Source organism: Somniosus microcephalus, chromosome 9 (assembly GCF_052327205.1).
Source record: "Somniosus microcephalus isolate GS21.2 chromosome 9, FLI_Smic_1.0, whole genome shotgun sequence".
Taxonomy (NCBI): Eukaryota; Metazoa; Chordata; class Chondrichthyes; order Squaliformes; family Somniosidae; genus Somniosus; species Somniosus microcephalus.
The window spans coordinates 16,708,762-16,727,997 of record NC_140995.1 but is presented as its reverse complement, the minus strand read 5'-3'; the positions used below and the strand labels follow the sequence as shown (position 1 = coordinate 16,727,997).

The window sequence follows — 19,236 nt, the reverse complement described above, 5'->3', positions numbered from 1 at the left end:
TCTCTTTGCCAATCTTATTTTCATCTTCACTTCCCCTCTCAACTTATTGTATTTGGTCTGGTTCTCCCTTGAAGAATTCACCTGACATTCATCATACACCCTCTTTTTTTGTTTCATCATCTTCTCAATCTTCCTCGTCATCCAAGGAGCCCTTGCTTTGGTTCCCTTACCCTTCCCTCTTGTTGGAATGTACCTAGCCTGTACTTGGAACATCTCCTCCTTAAAGATCACCCATTGTTCCGTTACAGTTTTTCCTGTCAGTCTTTGGTTCCATTTTACCCTGGCTAGATCCTTTTGCATCCCATTGAAGTTAGCCCTATTCCAATTTAGAAGTTCCACTCTAGATTGTTCCTTGCTCCTCTCCATTGCTAATCTAAATCTTATGATACGATGATCACTCGTACCCAAGTGTTCTCCCACAGACACTTGGTCGACCTGGCCCACCTCATTCACCAGCACCAGATCCAGCAATGCCTCCTTCCTAGTTGGGCCAAGAACATACTGGTCAAGGAAATTCTTCTGAACATATTTCAGAAATTCCTCACCCTCATTTCCCTTTACCCTAGCATTATCCCAATCGATATTTGGATAATTAAAGTCCCCCAATATCACCACTCTATAGCTCTTGCATATCTCTGTGATTTCCCTGCAGATTTGCTCCTCTACCTCCCTCTCATTATTTAGAGGCCTATAGAATACCCCCAATAGCATAATCATACCCTTTTTCCTCCTCAACTCCAACCAAATGGATTCTGTCCTTGTCCCCTCAAGAACATCCTCCCTTTCCAACACTACAATGTCTTCCTTAATCAGCACTGCCACCCCATCTCCCTTTTTTCCTTCACTATCTTTTCTGAACACCTTGTACCCTTGAATATTAAGTGCCCAGTCCTCACCATTTTTAAGCCACATTTCGTTTATTGCTACAACATCATATTGCCACACGGCTAATTGTGCTTGTAGCTCACCAACCTTATTCACCACACTTTATGCGTTTATGTACATGCATTCTAAACCCATTTTGAATTTTTTGTAGTCTTTCTCAGTCTGTTCCTATCTAATATGGTACTACTGCCGCCTCGAGTACTACTTTCTTCTCTAGTACTATCCAACACACTCACTCTTCCATGCATCCCATTCCTCCCCTCCACTCCTACATGCTGGTGTCCATCCCCCTGCCAAGCTAGTTTAAACCCTTCCCAACAGCATTAGCAAACCTCCCCGCGATAATATTGGTCCCGGCTCTGTTGAGGTGTAACCTGTCTGGCTTGTACAGGTCCCACCTTCCCCAGAAATGGTCCCAATGCCTCAAGAATCTAAAGCCCTCCCTCCTGCACCATCTCTCCAGCCACACATTCATTTGTTCTATCCTCCTATTCCTGTGCTCACTAGCACGTGGCACCGAGAGTAATCCGGCAATTACTACCTTTGAGGTACTGCTTTTTAATCTCTTTCCTAGCTCCCTGTAGTCTGCCTGCAGGACCTCATCCCTCTTTCTGCTTATGTGATATGGACAACGAGCTCTGGCTGTTCACCCTCCCCCCTCAGAGTGTCCTGCAGCCGCTCAGTGACATCCTTGACCCTGGCACCAGGGAGGCAACATACCATCCTGGAGTCACGTCTGCGTCCACAGAAATGCGTGTTTGTTCCCCAAACCAATGAATCCCCGATCACTATTGCTCTTCCACTCTTCTTCCTCCCCCCACCCCTGCGCAGCTGAGCCACCCATGGTGCCGTGGCCTTGGATCTGGCTGCTCTCCCAGAGGAGCCATCACCCCCACCAGTGTATACCAAAAGCCAATGCCTCCTTCTCCTAAACTTACTAACATTACAACTAAACATTTAAACTGCAGGATATAAAAAAAAATTAATGAGGCACTATCGCTGATCTCACCTCGGGCAGTGGTGAGGCACTACAATTGGCCTCACTGGGCTAAGGATGGGGGGGATAAAAATGAAGTGATTCCTGCCCCTGATCACCATTCAATAACCCTGACTGGAACTGTGAGTGTGCGGACAGAAGCTGCAGACTGTGATGCCCTATTTCGTCTGCCTATGTTCAGTGCCAGAGATCGTACGTGAAGAATAGCAAGCTGGAGCCTGTGGCATCACGTCCCAAAATAAATCAATTGCTTCAGGAAAGGAGAGGAGAAACTAATGAGGGGTGGCGGTGGGGGGGGGGGGAGATTTTTAAAAATTGCTTAACGCTACGTTGAAAGGGAATAGCCAAACTGCAGTAGCAGTTACAGGGTTAAACCAGCAAATGCAAGTATTTGCGAGCAAAAGCAGCATTAATGAAGTCATACATCATATAACACGCAGAACCTCACTGGATACACAGTGTTCAGAATTCTCTTCATTCCTAATTAAACTGCAAACTTTTGTCCTCGTGAAAGGAGTTTAAAAAAATGCAATTGTTTTCAGGGTGCTGTTAACAAAAGCTTACAACCATTAAAAAAAAATCTCCAAGTCTATGCCTAAAAAGATAAACCGAATATTTAATTCAGATACTTCTTTGTCAAGGATAATGACAGCAGATGCAGAATTACGTTAATGTGGTATAGAAAAGTCGGGGGGGGGGGGGGGGAGGTTGCGGGGAGGAAAGAAGATACTTAAAACTGGCCTTAGTATTTCTAATAAATATCCCACAGTGCATTCTGCGGTACAGCAGCCATACATTAATTAGTGAATTCAGTGTCACTGCATTGTGTTATATGCATTCATGTGAATCTTCATTTTTCACTTGTGGTGACTTACTAATTAAACATAAGCCTTGCAATTAAACGTAGAAAATTGTGTTAAAAATCTTAATCCATGCTGCAAAAAAAAAGCCCCACAATTTTGGTATTTTATTCGCTGAATGCAAATTGGATTTCTATATTTTTATCATGCTAACGTAGCTATGGAAATGAGGCAGCTTTCCTTTTGTAGATGATACTCTGAGTAGTAAGGTGCAATGTTCCAGAATCTCCCTGCCAGTACCTGGCCCTCGTCCAATGCTTTTAGTGAGTGCTATCTGTCAAGGCATGAATAATACAGCCCCTAGGCTGTCGGCTGAATCCAAATGAGGCATACATCACGAAGAAAGCACTCGACTTTAGCTCCAGAACATGCTCCTGCTAAGACAGCCAATTATTCACCCACTGCAGCAACCATGGCAATCAAACTGGTGGGTGAAAAGGTACACAAAATGAAAAAAAAAAATTTGAATAAAATATAGCAAAATAGGCCAGAGGAAATTCAATAATTCGTTATCAAGAGAGAGCAATGGCCAATTTTATATGTACTCCTGAGTTATTCAGTCTCGTGGCTTTATGAGGAACTATTTATAAAATCAGATTTTCAGGGATTGCCAAAAATACATAGTCGTTGTTGGGAAGTAATAAATTATTATTGCATAAGACAGGAAACACTTTAGAAGAGCAAAAACAAAATTTCAGATTAACCATTTGCAATCATAAGATTTTGCATAACTAACCTACATTTTAGGTCATATTTTAACAGGTCTTTGAACTGCTCATCGGAAACATCATTGTGGCATAAACATATTAAGAATTGCCATTGTTAATGCTTATAGAAATAGGAACAAAGAACTTGAAAGCCATATTTGTATTGACACAAATACTGTACGTGACATCACCCAGAGCTGCAACCCTCATTTATAATGGAAGCCTCTGACAAAAACTAGAAAAATATCAAAATAAACTCTTGGCATTAACAAAGCGCTACAAAAGCCAATAGAGTGAGGTACTAATATGAATTAAAATTCTATGTGGACAAATTAAATTCTCTTTTTAATAAAAGGCTCCTCGGTATTAGTAAGACAGACATTACTTACGGCAGACACAAAGAGAAAAAAAAAGTGTGGTTGCTGGAAATCTGACACAAAACCAGAAAATTTTGTAAACTGGCTTATCAGCATCTGGAAGAGAAAGATCGGTTAAGGTTTCAGGTACCACCCTTCGTCAGAAACCAGTGAAGGGTCGCACCCAAAATGCTAATTCAAGGATATTATAAGCTCTAGTTACTTCCAGCACAATAACAAAACTAAATGAAATGAAAAAAAGTTCCAATCAATTCACTATGCAATCAGCTTGCCAACAGAGTAGATAAATACTAAAAAGCATTTCTTTATAACAAAAAAAAATCCTCTCGGGCAAACCTATGTTTAAAGAAGTCTCCAAGAATACAAGCAAGCTGCTTTAAGTTTAAGAGCTGCTATATATAGCCATCTGTTAATTTCTTTACCCTAAATGCCAAGAATAATTGATATTCCAGAATATTAGGTCTATTGTGTTCAGTGACTGAACTGTAAACAAAATAAATAGTGCAGGAATTTCATTTGAATCCATTTTTGCTAATGTTCATTCTTATTTGAACAAACACTACCTCAGTTGCCAAAGATTAGTAATGGTGCAATAACTGTGAGGGTAGAAGGTGCAGTGAACTAAAACTGTTGTCTTTGTCATTGCTCTAAACCTCTGGAGACCTGGCTTTCAGTTCAAAACAAAGTAGAGAGAATGAAAATATTTTCCTCTGTTAGAGCCGTAAGAAACTAGAGTTCCAACTAAAAGAATAAAGTTAATCACAGGAGAGCAATAGTCGGTGCCACTGATCCACTCTACCTGAGTTTTTTTTTCATTTGTTCTTGGGATGTAGGCATCGCTGGCAAGGCCGGCATTTATTGCCCATCCCAAATTGCCCTTGAACCGCTGCAGTCCCCATGGTGAAGGTGCTGGCTTTGTACAACTGAGTGGCTTGCTAAGCCATTTCAGAGGGCAGTTAAGAGTCAACCACATTGCTGTGGGTCTGGAGTCACATATAGGCCAGATCGGGTAAGGACGGCAGATTTCCTTCCCTAAAGGACATTAGTGAACCAAATGGGTTTGTTATGACAATCCAGCAGTTTCATGGTCACTATTACTGATACTAGCTCTTTAATTCCAGATTTTTTATTTAATTAATATCTCCCAATCTTTGAGATTATTACTACCAGGTCCTCTGGATTATCTAACCCAGTAACATAACCACTATGCTACCATTAAGAATGCTTATTACTGATATCAGGCAGCAGATACAAAACTGGGATGGGCTTTACAATAGTCAACTTTTATATAGCAAAAAGGCTGGGGTAACTAGAATCACAGAAAGAATCACAGAAACCTCACAGTGCAGAGAGAGGCCATTTCGGCCCATCGAGCCTGCACCGACACATATCCCACCCGATCCCCGTAACCCCTACACCAACACATATCCCACCCTATCCCCGTAACCCCACATATTTAATCCCCCTAACACTAAGGGTCAATTTTTATCATAGCCAATCAACCTAACCCGCACATCTTTGGACTTTTTACCTTTTTCAGTAAAACTCATATAGAGTGAAAAGAAAGAAAGACTTGCATTTCTATAGCGCCTTTCACAACCACCGGATGTCCCAAAGCGCTTTACAGTCAATGAAGTAGAGTCACTGTTGTAATGTGGGAAACACAGCAGCCAATTTGCACACAGCAAGCTCCCACAAACAGCAATGTGGTAATGACCGGATAATCTGTTTTTGTTATGTTGGCTGAGGGATAAATATTGGCCAGGACATCAGGGATAACTCCCCTGCTCTTCTTCGAAATGGAGATACTTTCATGGCTACCTGAGAGCGCAGACAGGGCCTCGGTTTAACGTCTCAGCTAAAAGATGGCACCTCTGACAGTGCAGCACTCCACTGGAGTGTCAGCCTAGCTTTATGTGCTCAAGTTCCTGGAATGGGACTTGAACCCACAACCTCTGACTCAGAGGTAAGTGTGCTACCCACTGAGCCACAGCTGACACAAAACTCAAATGGTGCCAGAGACTGAACTAATCTGCTTACTTAAGACTAAAAGAAAATACGGAATGAGAAAATGCCATTCAGTCCATTAAGTCGGCTCCTTCCACAGATTATGTACAATCTACCCTACCATGGACTCTACCCACCTGATTAAGCTCCTAAGGGAAAGTTCTACGTAAATACTCCCTGATCTCTGGAGGCAATTAAGCAAAACACAGAATATTCATCGATGCACACGTCTCCATTGTTCAATACTGTCTGACTGCCCTTCATAGACAACAACCTTTCTCCACCTCCCAGCCCCATGAGCTCAGGAACCAACGGAAAGCAACGAAACAACATGATCACAAAAATATGGAAAACCCTATAATCTAATGTAATAAAAATGGATTTGACTTATTCAGTCAGTCATTGTAAGCCAATAAGCCTAATTATAACTGGGCAGAATCACAGAACGTGATCCCAAATCACTGCTAAATACCCCAGAATCCCATGTAATAAAACTGGAATTTGATTTATTCAGTTACCATAAAAGTGGCCCTGAGCATGATTATACTATCCGACTACTTGGATGAGAAGATAGAGATAAAGAGAGGGAATTAAAGCATGAGATACAGGGGGTGAAATTCAACTTGAACATCGGCACAAAATGGACAGTAGCGATCGGCCGCCCATTATGTACTCCACTTGACTTTCCCTTCTATTGAAGTCAACGGAAAAGAAAATCAGGCAGGGGGTACAACGGGTGGCTGATCTGCTACCGTTCGCCTTGTGCCTCTGCCGAAGTTGCCGAAAGTGTCTGCCGTGGCTCAGTGGGTTGCACTCTCTCTCGCCTCTGAGTCAGAAGGTTGTGGCTTTCAAGTCCCACTCCAGGGATTTGAGCACATAATGTAGGCTGACACTCCCAGTGCAGCGTTGAGGGAGTGCCGCACTGTCGGAGGTGCCGTCTTTCGGATGAGACGTTAAACCGAGGCTCTCTCAGGTGGACGTAAAAGATCCCCACGGCCACTATTTGTAAGACGAGCAGAAAGTTCTCCCCAGTGTCCTGGCCAATATTCGCCCCTCAATGATCATCACTTAAAACAGATTATGTGATCATTATGTCATTGCTGTTTGTGGGACCTTGTTGTGTGCAAATTGGCTGCCGTGTTTCCCTATAATACAACACTGACTACAATTCAAAAAAAGTACTTAATTGGCTACAAAATGCTTTGGGACATCCTGAGGTCATGAAAGGCACATTATAAATGGGAGTTCTTGTTCTTCTTAAAATGTTTCCACCAGCTCAAGATCCCACTGCATTTAGAGTTGTCACCTGCTGGATAGTCCACTGTTTGAGTAGACTGTTCAGTTTTCATTTCTAATCCAGGGTCTGAGGTTTCTGGTGGAATTTTTTTTTGGTCCCGTTTTGTGGGGTTCGCAGTCAAATATCAAAATTGGACTGATTCAGATTTGCTGCAGCTGAAAAAGCTGGCGAGTTCTTCAAACGATGTTCAGCACCAGCAGTACTGAGGGAAGAAGCTGGTCCTGGCGATCACAATATAAAATCATTCCTAAGCAGAGAGAGCTCGAGCCCAAATAAATACCTTACACGTTAACTGATCACTCAGGGAAAGCATCCAAATGCATATAGAAACGAATCCTTGAACTAGATACAAACATCAATACAAAATATACTAAACAATAATAAAGAGCCAGAGATGCTGGGTTGGATTTTGATACTGGAGGCGTGTAGGAGGCAGGACTACAACTTTCGGGGTTGTAGTCCTGCCTCCATCGAGTTGTGGCCAACCCACACGATTTTCACTTAATTGACCTTGTTGAGCCCGCCCAGCGAGCTCAGCAGGCCAATTAAGGGCCACCCGGCAACAGGTGACGTCACAGATTGACATTTCATCTGTCAAGACCTTTGGACAGATGAAATATCAGTGTTTGACAGCTCTTTGAAGCTGTCAAACACTGACAATCTGTACGCCAAGTTAATTCCTTCCTCTCAGTATGATTTAGAGATCTCCCCGGAACGGAAAGCTGAATGCTGGAACTTTTGACAGCTCGCGGCCATTCTGCTTTCTGTGCCGGTGAGATGAGGGACTCCCGAGACCTGAAGGAAGGAAGGCTGAAAAGGTAAGAAAAGGTCTGTAAAACTTCTTTAATCACTTTAGACACACCAAACACACTTACCTTTGCACTCATGCACACATCACTCACCTGAACACCGACATCTCAACCCCTCCAAGCCCTTCAGCCCGACGGCCCCCCTCGCTAACTTGGCGTGGTTTGGAGCCGTCGGGAATCCCACACTTCAGGAATAAAAATAGGGATTAGGCTAAAAACTGCCTGTTAACTACCTGTTAACAGGCAGTTAATTGGCACTAATCCCCTTCCTGCCTCGGGGAGGCGGGTCCCAGCACAGGTCGGGTATCCGCCTCCTTTGAAACTGGCATGGAGGCAGGTTGGGGGCGGGATGGGTTCATGCCCCCCGATTTCGCGATTTTAACCCCCCACACGCCTCCAATTCCACCTCCATGGCCCAATGCAAATGCTGCCCGCTGAATCTAAATCTGCAGGTTCTAAACAAAGAGCTGGCAAAGAGGTATGAGCTTGGATTTCCTACAAAACAGAGTGTAAGAGAAAGATAATCTGCACTGAAATAAATGTACGTCCTGTGGCAAATGAACGCTGTCAGCACACAATACTTGAAACAAACTAAGAGAATTAACTCAAAGTACTTCCACAAGCTACACCACTGACCCTACTCGCAAACCCATCCTTTGTCCAGTTTTTGTACTTGGCAAAAGATGGCAATCCTAACTCAGAAGGCAGGTTTAAAATACATAAAGTGGGGTTTTTAACTGGGTGCGGGTTTCGTGCAGGTGCTTCGAGCATTAAAGCCCCTCCCCGCTCCCCCCACCTCCCCTCCCAATGTCATTAGTTTAAGTCCCGGGTTATTTTAACTCCCGGGCTTTAAGTTAACATCCCTGCCGGCAGTCAGCCAGCCGGGTGTCCGAAATTAGCATAAAGGAGAAGCCTAATACAAAAAGCAAAATGCTGTGGATGCTGGACATCTGAAATAAAAACAGAAAATGCTGGAGATGCTCAGCAGGTCAGACAGCATCTGTGGAGAGAGAAACAAGAGTTAACGTTTCAGGTCGATGACCCTTCGTCAGAACTGGTTCAGACGGGTCCCAGTTCTGACGAAGGGTCATCGACCTGAAACGTTAACTCTTGTTTCTTTCTCCACAGATGCTGCCTGACCTGCTGAGTATCTCCAGCATTTTCTGTTTTTATTTCAGAATTCCAGTACCCGCAGTATTTTGCTTTTTTTGCACTGTGTCATGGTGTTGGACTCAGGTTGATGGCCAATGATCCATGCCGAGGGCTTGAGCTTAATCAAACAATCGGCTGGCATTGAATTTTTAATTGCTAAAACACGGTGAAGGTCCAAGGCTGACGGTGCAGGACTCCACCAGGGTTGGAAAGAGTAGGAGAGACGATGAGATAAATCATGTAGTGGTTAGGTGACGCCAGATTTGAATTTGAAAAGGAATGGAGGCTTGTCATTTTCCTACGGTGGGAAGATAAAAGCTGCAAGTAATTCAGACAGATCACTCTCCAGAAAAAGGAGAAAATTACAAACGACCGGGAATAAAAAATAACCGGAAAAAATGGGTTCTTAAAATGTGGGCTGCAGCAGGAAATAGTGCTCATTACAGGAAACTCTCGATTTACCAGCACCCAAACAACCGAAAATCTTGGTTAACCGGCAAAATTCAGGAGTAGGTTCAGTTAAGTTTTTCTTCCTATTAGTGGCCGTTTCTTGATTCTTGGCTGTGTAATCGGGGGTTCCTGCACTTGTTGCTAAGCAACAGGGACGCTTGGTCTGTGGCCGGGCTTCTTGTACCTGTTGCTAAGCAACAGGGAAGCCTGAATTTGTGGCTGTGTACGGAGCTCTCGTACCTTTTAACTATAACTCCCTGTAATCCGGACTTTTTGATAAACCGGCACCACGCCGGTCCCGTCGGTGCCGAATAAAAAAAAAAGAGTTTCCTGCAGTCAGTCCCACCTTTGGATTCAGGTCTGGTCTGCCATCTGCTATCAGCATTTTCTTCTTTAAACCAATAGCATTCACGATACATTTTTCCCACTCTCCCCTCCTGTCAGGCTTCCCCGCTGCTCTTTCTCCTTGTCACACCACCTTCCTTGTTTCAAGTGCAATACAATAGTTCAACTTCCAATCACCTCGGCTAAGTGGTTGTTTATTCTCCGGTGCGGCAGCCACGTACTGTGGGAGTGCAAGCCATATAGCTACAGTTTTTCCAAGAGCAGCTTGCAGGCCAATAGAAACACCTGGAATTTTCACTTGCAGACTTTCAAAGCCTGCGGCCGCCATGCAGCTTCCCTTTCCCCGTTTTGGAATGGGCGCCGACTCCCATCAGGCGGGCCCTCCTGGCGCTTACCCACCATATTTCAAATAGCTGAACCTGCAAACACAGCTGGGTTCAGCTGAGGCCAAGTTGAGCCCTTACGAAAAGCGCACCATTTAATTTACACTGGGGCGGGGGAGGAGGAGAGAAAAAAAAAAGTGCCAGAGTCTCTGTACCTGTTTTTTGTCTAAAATCTTACCAATGTTGGGCCGTATTTTTGCGACCCCTACGGGTGCGTACGAGGTGTGTACACGCGCCCATAGGGGCCGCGCAAGTGCCGGGTTTAGGCGCGCGAAGCGCATGCGCTGAAACCCGGCACTTGCCATCTGTCAGGAATCTTCTTGACAGTTCAAACACATCTCCGGGAGAAGGGTCTCCGCCGGGGGAGAGCTGCGCTATTTGCCCAACTTCCGCCCGCTAAATTTTCACGCCTGGTAAAAGCAGGTGTAAGGCCTGCTTTACCAGCATAAGAGTTTTAAAAAATAGAAAAATAAAATTTCATCACTCATTTATACATTAAAAACCCTGTCCAATAAGGTAAGTTTATTTTTGGCCCCGTTAAAACATGTACATTTTTTTCCAAAAAATTAAATTTTTGTTTAAAATATTTAATTAAATGGCATTTTAATTAATTTTAAATATTTAATTTTTTAAAACATTTATTTCATGCGTTCGTGTATTTTTTAAGTGACTCCCATTCATACTTACGGGGTTTCCGTACGTACAGAACTCCCATATGTATGAATGGGGGATTCCCTTCTTTTATTGGTTGGGCCGGCCCACGTGATCCCAGGGGCGCTTGCGATACGTGGGATACGTGGGCCTCTGCCCGCGCGTACCCGGAGAGCCCCAGGATCGCGAGCCTCCGTACCTCCCAGGCCACCAGGTAAATGCGTAGATTTTTTTTTTTAACAGGTCGGAGGCCTCAGCCCGCGGGAAGCCTCCGATCGTAAATTTTGGGTCAATGAGTCTTATTTTGTAACTACAAAACTATTTAGAACTAGCTGGGGGGGCCCGGCGTTGCCAAGGCTTTTTTGTAAAACGGCAGTTTACAGGGCCGCACGGTTGACGGCCGGCCGCTGCCACTCCCCCGCTCTGTGTCTCAGGCCGAGCGGTTGTCAAGCCCGGCCCGAGTGACCCCAACTCACTTCCCGCTCCAGCGGGCCGCCGCAGCTGCCCCGCTCGCTGTTGAGTAAAAGCAGTGAAAAAAATGGCGGCTTCGTTTCGGGAGGCTGCAGGATTAGGTCCCGCCCACACACGGAATTAAACGCCCCCTGTGACGCACCGATTGGTCAACCATCAGGTCACTGAACTGTAGGATTGGTCAACCATCACGTCACTCAACGCTAATGAGCGGTAGGATTGGTCAACCGCTAATGAGCGGATTTTTGAACGTTTTTTGTATACTGTCCGAACAATTTTTGTCTGACCAAAAAGTAAATACGCCTATGAGACTCCCCTAATCATAAGCTTTCTTTTGATATAACATATGTGTAGGCACGCTCTATAACTTTTGAGTGTATAGCGGATAGACAGACAGACATACAGACAGACAGACAAACAGACAGACGGGTCCTTTTATATATATATATATAGATAGATGTTTGCATTGTACACGTTTCACTTACTAATTCACTGAAGAAAATAGTCGAACAGACCTGAGGTTAAAAAAAATCTCTCAAAGGGAGCATGGGGTTTTGTTTGAAAAGGCTAATTTTGGTAGTCAGTGGAATAGTATTGTCCATTTTTTTCTGCTGTTTATTTCATTAAAAAACAGCCTCAGAATTTTCACCCTGGTGTTTTATTTGTGATTTACACCAGAAACAGGAAACCTACCATTATACATATATTTATGCACATTTGCCTCTCTCAAAGTCATAATAATGTTTACTTCATTACAGGCCAAGTACAAGGTGAACTGTTCTTCCCCACATGTTGGGCACAGCATACTGCCTTTAGTGCGTCACACAGGCTATAATGAGTGTTCTCAGTACAAAACGCAACAAGTGGCCGTGGCATAGTGTCATAACACCTCAATGTCTGTCACATTACACTTTCCAAAACAAATGTTACTTCCCGTTCTGTCAATAAAGCAATCTTGGTGAATACCGATTGCACATTTTTGTTACAATTTTGGTTCAAACCAGGGTACAATTGTTGAAATCTGAAGCTTTAGGTAAGATCGGATTACAGTAACCTCTGTAAATTTGATATGCATCCATAATAATATACATTTGTATTTTCCAAGTAATTATCAATTTAGTTCCATTGCTGTTTTGATGCTTAAATTGTTAAAATAAATGGCTTGTGTCCACTACAAAATCCTCATGATTTACTTAACGAACGGGTATCATAGACCTCCACTGTCCTTCCTGGTATTCTGTCTCACAGTTTATATCAGACATTCAGCTGTGTTGCTTTTTGTAGAAGACAGTCTTCAAAGTGTCAGGAGCAAGATATTCACACGTACTTGTGGGGCTACCCATCATTATAAAAGCAAAATAAACCTTCACATAGCATCGTTAGAACATTCACAGCCCTGAGCTCCGACAGCATACTTTAATTGCACTTGCCCCACTCCAGATTTCAGAAAGAAAATAATTAAATAGAAGCGCACAAATTACCTTCGGTGCCTTGCGTATTTCCCACTAACATGGCCTGTGCCGTCACAGCCAGGAGTTGGACAACTAAAAAAAAAAGAGAAAAGCTCGATTGTGATCATTATCACTGACAGTGGTTTATGTGTGAATACGTGCGCATGTGTGCAGATCTGTGAGTGTACGTGTGGGAGGGATAGATTAAGAAAAAGAGAGAAGAGCCAAATACTGGATTTTTTATTAGCAAGTCCCAGGAGAATTAATTTCTTCAGTGCAGCCAGGCAGGAACCGACCACCAATGCAAGTGACAACGTGCTTTATCCATTAAAAGGCATGAAATTTCAAAAACTGCTAATGTGGTGAAATTTTTTTTTTTCACAATGAGCACTCACCTGAACAGTTCTTGGATTACTGGTTCTATGGGGACTGGGGAGAAATGAAAACAACACAGATTTATCATCTCTTATAATTACCTGGTTCTTCATATATAACAGCCAGTAAGTTGCCATGAAAACTACAGTCAGGATGAGACAAGCAAAGAGGCTCTGGTGGATGAAGGTCACCCTGAGCAGGGGTTTGACTGATTTACTGAGCCAATAGCCTTACCTCGGATACCTTTAGAGCGTGTGCGGTGACGCTTCTGGTCTGCATCCGCCTCCATCTGAAAACAGATTAGTAGGCATTCAGTGTCCTTATCCAGCACACACAGACCTTCAATACACAGCATGTCAAAGTGTGTCACAGGATTTATTAACAAGCCTCTCCCTGCTTTCATATATAGTTTGATACATAAAACTAATAAAATTTATGATTTGAATGCCTCTTTTTTATTTATAATAATAAAACTTCAGTCTATGTTTGAAAAAAACCAAAACAATTGATCTCTTCTTCACGTTGCTTTTATTTTTCAGGGTTAATTTTTCTCAGTGAAGATAACCGTGATGTTGATTGCAATAAGATTAATTAGGATAGGTGCCACCAGTCTCCGAGTTATGGAAGGGTTATAAATTAATATCTTAAAGGGTTACTCAGCTCTGCTTAAAAGGTGAACCTCTTCAATTGGAGACTCACAAATTCTGCCAAGTGTTTCTGAACCATATACTACTGCATTGCACTGAGGGGAGTCCATGACTTCTCCTTCACTCTGGCTAATATTCCTCGTGGTGCAATAATTCAACATAACTGTTGATTTTCTGTCTGCCTATTTGGCTCATAAAGACTTTATTTTAAAAAATGAAAGCAGCAAAATATTATAGATAGAATTTTTGGTAAAAAAATTGCAAATGCGTACTGAATTTCAGCATGGAGACTATTAAAGCTTCTTTTTGTCCAGCCCTTGCATTTGAATCTCTAAATGTGTATTCCTTTTGAAACAATAAAAAAGGTTCTAGTTTCAAGAAATAGCCAAAGTACTTATATTGCCAAATCCTTTTGCACAATGGGACAGAGTTTTGCTACTAATCAGGTAATCTGGCTAATAGTTTACAATTAGAACCTGGCCTGACAGTACAGCCGCCAAGGGACCAGCCTTCCCTTAAAACATTAACCAGTCGATGAGCATCTGCAAGACCAGGAGACAGAAGATCACCAGGGAGGATCTGTTTGCCCAAACGCTGGCATGAGCCCAAGGTTAGCATGGAGCATGAGTGCAAAGTGTTCACTGGAAGCACTCCAATGCACTGTGCACTATTAATGCCTCTTTTGGCGCTTCACCTAAGATTTTTTAATGTTACTTAGACTTTACGTCTGCCACCCGAGTATCTCTTAGTGCTGCCCCCCCCCCCACTCCCTCCCTTCCCCACCAGGGGAGCACTTGAGAAGAGGTCTTGCAAGATTGGGTAGCATCCAGTCTTGTCAATAAACAGCTCAGGTTCTAAAATAGTTCCAGTTTATTAGAGAATTTTTAAAAAAGCACGCAGGTCATAGAGCATCAGATGACCTGCAATTAGAAAAAAAAGGAGAAATAAAAAGTGAAGGGGTCATTTAGAGTGCAATAACTGAAAAATAGCAGCCACGAAAAAAGTATGCAAATTTCGGCATGGCTTGGCAATTTTAGGCTTTTAAAAAGTGTTCAATAATTTTATTTCTCATATATTACGTGCTCTTTTCCTTTATTTAAAATGATCAATTTACATAGCTGCAGCCTCGATTACAACACTGCCTTCTGGGATCTATATTTGAATCCAGTCCAGTCTTTGGTGTGATTGAAGTCTCCTCTTTCTGCTGGCTGTAAGGGTCAAATTAATTTCCCTATTCTAAACCCAGTTCCGAGTCGGCATCGCTCAACAGCACAAAAAAACGGTCCATGCTTTTGGCGTCAATTTAGTAAAAGACTGGCAATTGCACAAAAAAAAAGCTTCATTGGTAGCTGGTGTGGAGAATGTAATCGTCACACTGTTGCCATAGGGGTGCTGCTTTAAAGTGTGTTTAATGCCCATTGCTACAGCAGGGTACTCTACGTCTCACCGATGCCATGCCCGAGCTCGATGTCAACACTGGGTGCAAAAACAGTGGGAAAAGTTTTCCAATGTCCTGTACTAAAGTCCCACATCTTGACAAGGGCAAAAAAAATAAATAATGTGTTTAATAAAAAGGAAAAGCTTTACAGCTAAACTTCAGAGTAGATGAGAGTAGATGGGACTCCCCGTGATGTGCCTCAATAAATCCGAGACTCAATGTTAGCGGAACAAAACAAGGCTTTTATTAACTTAGAAGGTAACACACAGTGGAGAGGTATCTTCCATCCAGAGGTCTGCTGTACTGGATGTGAGGCAGGCTGGGCCTGCTTACATAGGGGCCAGGTATGGGCGGAGCCCTGCACACAATACAATACAATGGTGAGGAAACGGAACTGAGGTAAGGGAAATGAAACTGAAACCAAACCACAGTCACAGGCAGAGAATACCGATGAGTGATGAATGGCATATTTCATCACACCCTGGCCAAGGATGTTCCCGATGGCGGGGGTGTCCAGAACCAGGGGTCACAGTCTAAGGATAAAGGGTAAGCCATTTAGGACAGAGATGAGGAGGAATTTCTTCACCCAGAGAGTGGTGAACCTGTGGAATTCTCTACCACAGAAGGCAGTTGAGGCCAATTCATTAAATATATTCAAGAAGGAGTTAGATATATTTCTTAAGGCTAAAGGGATCAATGGATATGGAGAGAAGGCAGGAACAGGGTGATGAATTTGGAGGATCAGCCATGATCTCATTGAATGGCGGAGCAGGCTCGAGGGACCGAGTGGCCTACTCCTGCTCCTATCTTCTATGTTTCTATGATCTTACCCCGAATGCACTGGATGAAGGCGAAGGAATGACATCCCTTGGTGCAATTATTTGAAACCGTATTTCTTCATAAGACAGAAACATATGGTTCCGGCCGCGAGGAATACAAGCAGTTTACGAGTAAACCACAAAAATTTGCCTCTTTCAAATAAAATTAATTTGCCTTTGAAGAAATAACGAATGATCCGTTTTTATGTGCAAGGAAAGGAGGGGGGGCGGGGGGAGCCCCAAGCTGGCATTTTATTCTGAGGTGGAAATGCCCTTTGTGTGGTTGGATTGAAACAAACAAAATGAGTTACGTGAGATTGCCGCATCCTCGCACAGCAGCGTGCTGAAACTACAGCTGGTCACCAGGGAGGAAATTCTCTCCTACCAAACTGTAAGAATAATGAGGTCATTTCCTCCCACGGTTGGAGAAGCCAGGGCAGTTTTCAAAAAAAAAACTTGACAGGCACAATGCCCGTTGAGAACCCTTGACTGATGAATCAGGGATAGGCTGAAGTATGTAAGTAAATATACCTTCGGAGCTAGATGCTGCTAACTGTTACAAAGGCTAGCACAGGGGTGATGCTGGGACATTGCAAGTCAATAACTAAAGGTGCATGTACACTTGGTGCTGCACTAAGATCATTCTATGCTCTTCTTAGTGCTGTAATACAAGCCTTATACACCATAGTAGAAGAATCGGATGCATTTTTTGCATGCAACTGAATACTGTTTTCATCATGAAATGAAGCCAAGGCACAGCTGAGGAGTGTTGCCACAGCAATTTAATCCTATGTTAGATGTATTAATTTTTTTAACAAATTTTTCCTGATTGTATACTCTTGCACACAACATTAATACCTTTTTTTGCCAACAGAATAACATGATATTTAAATGAATTCCAAATGTGAATTTAGAACAAAACAATTACGAAAGAAGTGCTGTCATTAGACAAACTGTGATAAGATGTTTCTATTACTTTACTGCATTTTCATTAACTGGATTCCTCTGACGGTTCAGTGAGTAAATGCACCATGTGGTATATCACTAAGAAATATAGACCTGAAAGTGCCAGGTTCGGCGAGAGTAATTTATCCGTATTGAGTTAGCTGATGTCAGCCAAGCTAATGGTAAGATTGGTCTGAGTAGCCCTGAACTAGGGAGGGATAAAGCAGCCAATGGTCCCAGGGGCCAGTGTGCATGTGGGGATGTTGGATAAGGACAGCGCCAGACTTGGCCACGACGCCCTCTGTGGTTTGGAAAGCCGGCCAACACTCACTACCTAGATGCACGCAAAAAAGAATGGCTGTTTGTGTGAGACACTGGAGGACTGCTGGAAATCAGACTGAGCATGTGACGCGATAGCAAAATACTGCAGATGCTGGAAATCCGAAATAACAGCAGAAAATGCTGGAAAAACTCAGCAGGCCAGGCAACATCCGTGGAGAGAGAAACAGGGTCAACGTTTCAGGTCGAAACCCTTTGTCAAGACTGAAAAAGCACAGGAAATGAAACAAATTAAAAGGCCAGTTTGGGGGCTGGGAAATAGGGATGAAAGAACAAAAGAGAAGTGAAGAGACATTAAGAGGTATTCAAAACCAGACGAGATGGTGATAGGACTAGTGGAGACAAAAGACAGCTCTAGATTAGGTGTGAAATGCACTGTCAGAATGGGAGACGGCTGCCATGTGGGAGAGAAAAAAAGCGGGGGGAGGGCCAAAACAAAGGTGTGGATAAAAAATATAAGCAAAAATGTAACGGGGGCCGAGGTTATGATCTGAAATTGTTGAACTCGATATTGAGTCCGGAAGGCTGTAAAGTGCCTAATCGGAAGATGAGGTGCTGTTCCTCAAGCATTGTGTCACTGTGGTCAGGAGAAGAGAGGACAGGTGGAGTGAACTGGCGCAAGAACATTTCAGTTCCAAGTTAGGAAGCAAAGTTTCCTGATTAAGTTTCAACTGCCTTTGAGAATATACAACCATAAAATAAGAACAAGCAAAGCCCATTCAGTCCCTCTACCTTGAACCATTATTCAGATCAAAGTCAAATCCATTTTCAAACCTTTCCAGCTTCATGCACTTTCAGAATCAAACTCATAATGGTTAAATCTTTTTAAACAAACAAATCCAGCAACATACTCAAGGTTTATTAGAATGTAAATGTAATATGCTACTTATTCTGCAAGAGTATAAATTTACTGCTTTCATGTTGTTTTTTCATAAAAACCGTGAACGAAAACTGTCAATCAAAATATAGCATACTCCACCGAACTAAAAACTGCAGCCAACTTTAACCTAGGTAGAAGCTGAAGGAAAAGGAGAATTTTTTTTGTATTAAATTGACAAATAAATTTCAGAATAAGTAGAAGGGACATAATGTCCCTTGTAGAACACTGCAATCTCAATCGACATATTTGATCCTCCTGTAAAAGGCACTGTAAGGAAAGCCCTGTATTTGGCTATTTGGATCTGATATGCAAATACACTATATATATATATATGATCTGCCTCTTTAAGGCAGTCAAGCTTGAGTTTTTGCACAAATGCCACTTTTTTGCACCAAATCACATAACCGACAGATACAGGCGTATCATTAAAATGTACTGACCAGGCCCTTTCTAATCCCCTATTTCAAATAAAAGATTTGCAGTTTTGAAGAGCCAGCTATTTGGTCAACGTCACCGATCGCGTCAACAGTAGAGCCATGAAAACAGTGACCAAGACAAATGAAAGGGCAGCGTTCAATAGGAAAGCACTCAGGAAAAAAAAAATGTGCAGACAGAACCTATCCACCCCCCTTGAAGGCGAGTTTCCCAATTTAGGAGAGTGTATCGCACACATAAATGCTGCAGCAAAAAGCTTAGCGCTGGTTTCTCCGATTTAAGTACCACAGATGGTGAAAGGACAAGTGTCTGGCTTTCACCATTGCCATGCTCAGAGATACACTCGTCACAATTGCCTAATTCTTTCAAACAACTCCTGATATTTTGCTCTGACGAAGGGCCTGCCCAAAAGTCTTCTTTTATTTCTTCTTATCTCTTCTTTTTCAGATGCTGGCAGGACCGCCCTGTCTTTTCCGGCATTTATTTCAGATTTTTGGCGTTTCCAGTTTTTATTATA

The 19,236-nt window shown here is 42.9% G+C and overlaps 1 protein-coding gene across 6 annotated transcripts in view; it reads right to left on the bottom strand.

The window, feature by feature from the left end:
• The window catches only part of LOC147112280 (myelin transcription factor 1-like protein), a 568,764-nt gene that overhangs the window by 375,361 nt on the left and 174,167 nt on the right, over nucleotides 1-19,236 (bottom strand). For all 6 annotated transcript variants that reach the window (XM_085996413.1, XM_085996412.1, XM_085996415.1 and 3 more), the window contains exons 3-5: nucleotides 13,452-13,506; nucleotides 13,238-13,271; nucleotides 12,873-12,935 (exon numbers count right to left, since the gene is read on the bottom strand). In XM_085996413.1, the coding sequence (XP_085852539.1) occupies nucleotides 12,873-12,935; nucleotides 13,238-13,271; nucleotides 13,452-13,506 (152 nt within the window). The remainder of the gene's footprint in view (nucleotides 1-12,872; nucleotides 12,936-13,237; nucleotides 13,272-13,451; nucleotides 13,507-19,236) is intronic.